We start from the raw sequence: 6,465 nt of genomic DNA on the forward strand, positions 1-6,465 counted from the left end.
GCTGACTCAGTGATGTGTGTCGCATACATCGCCACAGGTCATAAGCTACCACCCCATGACTTATCGGACACAAGGGCCCATGCAGCATACGTTCTGTATGGCCAGATCATATCAGGGTAGGAAACTACAGAGTTTTTGTTTCATCTTCAGACTCACTTTGGCTATGTTCTGGAAGGACAATAATAAATCACTCAATTCACTTTGTTCACCGGTCAGTCACCTTGGTGCAGTTTCTTAGATATCAGTCAGTAAGCTTTTGGGCAAGTCAGAGTGTGTAATGTCCAGAGGGCCCCACCCTGTCCCTGTCACACTAGAGCGGTGACACGGCCCATCTTTGCAGCTTCCTCAGAAGCCCACGGCTGCAGGTTCTGCAGTGCGAACAGGGAGGAGTTGTGGATGCAGAGTGGATCGGATGGAACTGAGTCGCTCAGGGACTTCTGAAAGGCATCATGCTGCAGCTGGATAATCAGCCGATTGGCCTGCTGACGCTCCGCTTCCCTCTCCTCAGCCGTCTGTCGCCTGGCAACGAAGACAGGGCGGGTAGGTAGAGGATAGGGACAGACGCAGACAGGACACTTATTAAGATTCACTGTTAGAGGGCTTGGCTATACAGAGAGAAAATGTGAGGCTCCCAGAGACATCAGAATAGGGACACTGATGACAACCACCTGTTAGCAACTATCACATGGTTGGTACAGTACAGCAGGAGAGACACCACACTGGCATGAGCCATAATGACACATGGGAGAAACCAGAGAGGACACTAACCAATGTTGCCAAACAAAACCAGATTGCACATGATTGCACTCAAGATGGAGCCACTCTTGCAGACAATCTTGCAGATAATATTTGTAACAAAACTTTTCAGTTAATATTTTATACTTTGTAGAAAGCACTATCAAAAATGTTACATATTGGTGTTATCCTTATTTTTAGGTAAATTTGCAAACATCAAATTGGTAGGTCTAATTTATAATTTGTTGTTTGACCTTTGACACGTTCCAACAGCAACCTGGTGTCAGTAAAGTAGCTGGACTAGGCTAGAGTATCATCGCATTAATAATCACTTGTTTCCAAAAATATAAGAATGGTTGGTGTTTTTCAGTACAATAAATCTAGCGGCAAATTGTTTCATAATACGCCTACAGCGTAAATGCTAGGTTAGGATATGTTAAACTACGTTTCATAATGATATTACCATAAAATAGGCTAGTTACACTTGTTGGCTATATAACCTATGGTTTTCTTAGTCGAATAGAAATAATAATGCAGATACAGTGGCAAGAAAAAGTATGTGAACCCTTTGGAAATACCTGGATTTCTGCATAAATTGGTCATAACATTTGTCTGATCTTCATCTAGGTCACAACAATTGACAAACACAGTCTGCTTAAACTAATAACACACAGGCAAGTATACATTTTCATGTCTTTATTGAACACACAGTGTAAACATTCACAGTGCAGGGTGGGAAAAGTATATGAACCCTTGAATTGAATAACTGGTTGACCTTCCTTCGGCAGCAAAAACCTCAACCAAGCGTTTTCTATAGTTGCGGATCAGACCTGCTGTCAGGAGGAATTTTGGACCATTCCACTTTACAAAACTGTTTCAGTTCAGCAATATTCTTGGGATGTCTGGTGAGAACTGCTTTCTTGAGGTCATGCCACAGCATTTCAATCGGGTTGAGGTCAGGACTCTGACTAGGCCACTCCAGAAGGCGTATTTTGTATGTCCTCCCATGAACACCATTCTTGTTCTACGCATCATAGACTCGTCAACAGAGATGTTAGCATGTTACCAGAGATTTCTGTAAGACTTTAGCTGACACTCTAGGATTCTTCTTAACTTCACTAGGGTAGGGGGCACTATTTTCACTTCCGGATGAAAAGCGTGCCCAAAGTAAACTGCCTGCTACTCAAGCCCAGAAGTTAGGATGTGCATCTAATTGGTAGATTTGGATAGAAAACACTCTAAAGTTTCCAAAACTGTTAAAATAATGTCTGTGAGTATAACAGAACTGATATGTCAGGCAAAAAAAGTCCATCCAAGAAGTGGGATTTATTTTTATTTTTGTAGTTTTCTATTGAATGCCATTACAGTATCCATTGACTTAGAACTCAAATTGCACTTCCTATAGCTTCCACTATGTTCTGACCTTAGTTCCTTTGTTTTGTCTTTGTTTATATGGTCAGGACGTGAGTTGGGGTGGGCAGTCTGTTTGTTTTTCTATGTTTGGTTTCTGTGTTCGGCCTAGTATGGTTCTCAATCAGAGGCAAGTGTCGTTAGTTGTCTCTGATTAGGGTGGCAGGGTAGCCTAGTGGTTAGAGTGTTGGACTAGTAACCGAAAGGTTGCAAGTTCAAATCCCTGAGCTGACAAGGTACAAATCTGTCGTTCTGCCCCTGAACAAGCAGTTAACCCACTGTTCCTAGGCCGTCATTGAAAATAAGAATTTGTTCTTAACTGACTTGCTAAATAAAGGTTAAAAATAAAATACTTAGGTAGCCTTTTTTCCACCTGTTTCGTGAGTGTTTGTTTTCCGTGTGTGTGTTTTTTGCCACACGGGACTGTTTTGGTTTCGTTAGTTTCACATTTATTGTTTTGTAGTGTTCAGTTTATGTCTTTAAATAAACGTTATGGACACTTACCAAGCTGCGCATTTGTCCTCCGATCCTTCTCGCTACTCCTCCTCAGAAGAGGAATAGGAATGCGGTTACACCATTAGCATTGATAAACAGTTATCTAGGGCCTTAGCACACCTCTATAACGGGTATTAGAAATCTAAGTTACTGGTGATATTGCAGTTTTATTCAAACTATAATTCTCAAAATTGGAAACTGACATTAGAAAGTGGTACCTGTGTTGTGTTAGCCACTGACAGAGAGTAAACCCAGACTAGATTGTCCTCTTTCTCCAGAGAAACCACTCAGAAAACAACTCATCCTCATCTCTCTTCCTCCCCTCTCCTTCTCCAGCTCAGTGTCTCACCTCCACTTGGTCCTGCGGTTCTGGAACCAGGTCTTGACCTGTGCGTCGGTCATCTTGAGGGTCTTGGCGAGAGCAGCCCGCTCAGCGCTGGCTAGGTACTTCTGTCTGTGGAAGCGTTTCTCCAGCTCACAGATCTGCACCCGGGAGAACGATGTCCGCGGCTTCTTCCTCTTTGGAGGGGTGCGGTTCTGGTAGGGGTGACCGATTCGCCGGGCCACTGTGAATGGTGTCAGTGCAGCTATGTGTGTGTAGGTGTGTGAGGAAGGGACATTGAACAAACAAAGTGAGCAGGTCATGCACAGGTTAACAGGATCTTGTGTTGTGTTCAGTTTGTTGAAGGACATTACATTCCGCATTGCAATATCTACATGTGATCTAAAATCTAAATAAATTCACAGCTCATTGGTTTGACCTACTAATATACCCCCCTCCTCTCTGTCATAGAGCTGGAATGTTTGAGTGTTTTATGGGTCTTTAGAGGCCTATTTTTCCCCATTGGATAATGCTATTCTAATTCTAATCCAAACAAAATCCATGTTCAACATATTTTTAAGTATTATCTATTTTTTTTCAAACAAAATGATAAATTCTGTCTAAGTCCATGGTTAGTTAAATACAAGTCAAAATCCAGATCTTTCATTTCCTCTTATCCAATGGGTTTTTATAGTAGTTTATAGTAGCAGACAGATTGCTGTAGCAGTGGCGTAATATTCTGAATATTTATAGGCCTATACATTGACAGTTAATTATGCTGAGGATGTCGATGAAAAGAGGTGAATGTTTTCACAATTCATTTCTGGTGTGGAGAGCTTCTTGCTTTTGTCACAAAATGCGGACAAAGAATCATATATAACCCCCCTGCAATATTAATGACACTTTACATCGTCATAGTTCCCCCCCAGAAGTCGACAAAGGTGCTGAAAAATATTACAGGCCACCCACTGGAACACAGAATGGGAAACATTTACGTTTCAAATGAAGAGGTTCTCCTCTTTTTATTTTTTGGAGTGTCCCGATTATGTTATTACAACTTGACAATAAAATAACGGATAAGGCAAACAGTAGGCTACCATATTGGCCAATTATGTGTTTAGAATTAATTTATGTTGAAAATAATAAGTAGTTGTAACTTAATAAGAATCATCTACTCTCAGTTACTCTAGATGTTCCATGTAAACATTTAGTTAAAAAAAATATAAACAGAAATCCAAAAAGCAAATGTATTAATTCATTAATAAATGCACATTGTGTTAGTCAATACCCCATTATATAATAATAATACACTTATAATTGTAATATTTCCTATTTAGCAAAACACGCACACTAATAACGGGGACTATGAAGAAACACACACACAGGCACAGACAGTCGCACACACACGCTAACACACGCACTCTACACACACCTACACACAGATTTTGTATTGTAGATATGTGATAGTAGAGCAGTGGCCTGAGGGAACACGCTTAATGTGTTATGAAAAGTGTTATGAAATGTAATGTCATGTAATATTTTAAATTGTATATTACTGCCTTAATGTTGCTGCACCCCAGAAAGTGTAGCTTCTGGAGCTAATGGTGATCCTTAATGAATACAAATACACGCACGCACACACAGACACACACAGACACACACACACACACACACAAAACTGTTCCTTCAGTAATTAGGTTTAGTTGCGGGAGACAAGCGGTGTAGCTAATAGCCAATATAAAGATGTCTGAAACACTTGTGCAATGTATCGTAGCAATTTCGATAAAAGCGCATCCCTCCTATAGATTTAATCAATCGAAATAGAAGCGAAATAATTATTGTTCAATGCGAGTCTACAATGTGTGTTTATTTCTTAGAATTACACTGGTTGCAATTTGATATTTGTGATCAGTTGATATTTGCTTGTTACATTTTGTGGTAAACCTGTAAGAAAGTTGTGTCTCATGTGTTTAGCATAGTTTAATGGTGCAAATTGCAAGTATTGTAACTTGTGCCAAATGTACCGCTTGGAGAGAACAGCCCTAATTCGGCGAGTATTTCTACAGGCCTACTCCACATTTAAAAGTATTTTTATTGTTTTATGTCAAATCAAATCAAATTGTATTCGTCACATGCGCCGAATACAACAGGTGTAGTAGACCTTACAGTGAAATGCTTACCTACAAGCCCTTAACCAGCAAAGCAGTTTTAAGAAAAATAAGGGTTAATTAAAAAATAGATAAGTAAAAAATAAACGTAACAAATACTTACAGAGCAGCAGTAAAATAACAATAGTGAGGCTACATACAGGCTACATACAATGTGCCGGTTAGTCGAGGTAATTGAGGTAATATATTAATGTAGGTGGAGGCTTTATCCTTTGAGTTAAACCTTACTTTTAAATATTACATAATATGATGAATAATTAAATGTTTAATTATTTCTATCTGTTTTTCATCAAATATTTGTTTTTATGATGCTATTGTTGATTTTATTTATGTGAACATGTAGCCCAGGCCTACATATTTTCCCTCAAAATAGAGGTTTCAGAATTAGACTAAAATGCAAGTTCATCTGGTGAACTGATTAGACGAGTCCGGTATGCTTTATTTGTGGCACAGTTCCATTCCGTTTCAACTCCATGAGTGAAATGAAAATTAATCTTTGAAAAAGAATAGGCTAGCATACGAAAACCCTGAATTTACCGATTTAAAATGGAAATTACCACATCCTGGTCAATAGGCCGACCTACTGACCTATGTCCCAACTAGCCAATGTGCTTTTATGACCGTTTTCCCAGACATTAAGCCTAGCTACTCCTGGAGTAAGATACACTTTGAATGGAGATAGTTTACCTGCGAATCTTTCCTTTGCGAATCTTTGGCTGCTCACCATCCAGGGGAAGCTGATGCTCCCTAGCCCTGGTACCGCGCTGGGTATAGAAGGAGGCACTGCGGCGGCCAGCGGCCTGTGCGCCGGGACGCGTATCACCCCTCCTGGGGTGAAAGTCAAGTTCACTCCGTATGCACTTGATTCCTCGTATGATGATGCAAGGCCATGAAAAGAACCGGAAAGCGAAGTGAAGGGCGCTGCACTGGCTCCAGTTGGACTATCGTGGTGGTAACCTCCTCCACTTGTGGAGTTGCCAGTATCCGAACCACTCCGGGATGTATTCTGTGATTCTTCCTGGTCGGTACCACTAAGAATCTGGTCAATGCCGAAACTAATAGGTTCATGCTGGGCATGTTGTGGGGGCTGATTTACGCCACTGGGGCTTGTGCTTGGCGCCCGTTCCATTCTCGCTCCCAGAACCTTTCCAGCCCCTTTATGCAGTCCTCGGTCAGAGCCGATGATGCAAAGGGAACGACGTGTACAAGTAAAAAATTGCTTATGTTGGGTTAAGCATCTAGCTCTTTCCCTTTTAAAGCTCGTTTTGGATTATGCTTTCTATGGCCTTCTTTGGCAGCGAGTTTTCCACCATCCTTCGCGGCTCTGAAGGATCC

The 6,465-nt window shown here is 40.9% G+C and overlaps 1 protein-coding gene across 1 annotated transcript; it reads right to left on the reverse strand.

The window, feature by feature from the left end:
* Positions 1-305: 305 nt before the first annotated feature.
* On the reverse strand, positions 306-6,259 carry LOC139388511 (T-cell leukemia homeobox protein 3-like). The gene is made up of 3 exons (XM_071135208.1): positions 5,818-6,259; positions 2,990-3,227; positions 306-519 (listed from the first exon to the last, which is right to left on the reverse strand). Exons 1-3 carry the CDS (start codon positions 6,257-6,259, stop codon positions 306-308), a joined length of 894 nt encoding a protein of 297 aa, XP_070991309.1.
* Positions 6,260-6,465: the final 206 nt, after the last annotated feature.

Source organism: Oncorhynchus clarkii, chromosome 29, assembly GCF_045791955.1.
Source record: "Oncorhynchus clarkii lewisi isolate Uvic-CL-2024 chromosome 29, UVic_Ocla_1.0, whole genome shotgun sequence".
Taxonomy (NCBI): Eukaryota; Metazoa; Chordata; class Actinopteri; order Salmoniformes; family Salmonidae; genus Oncorhynchus; species Oncorhynchus clarkii.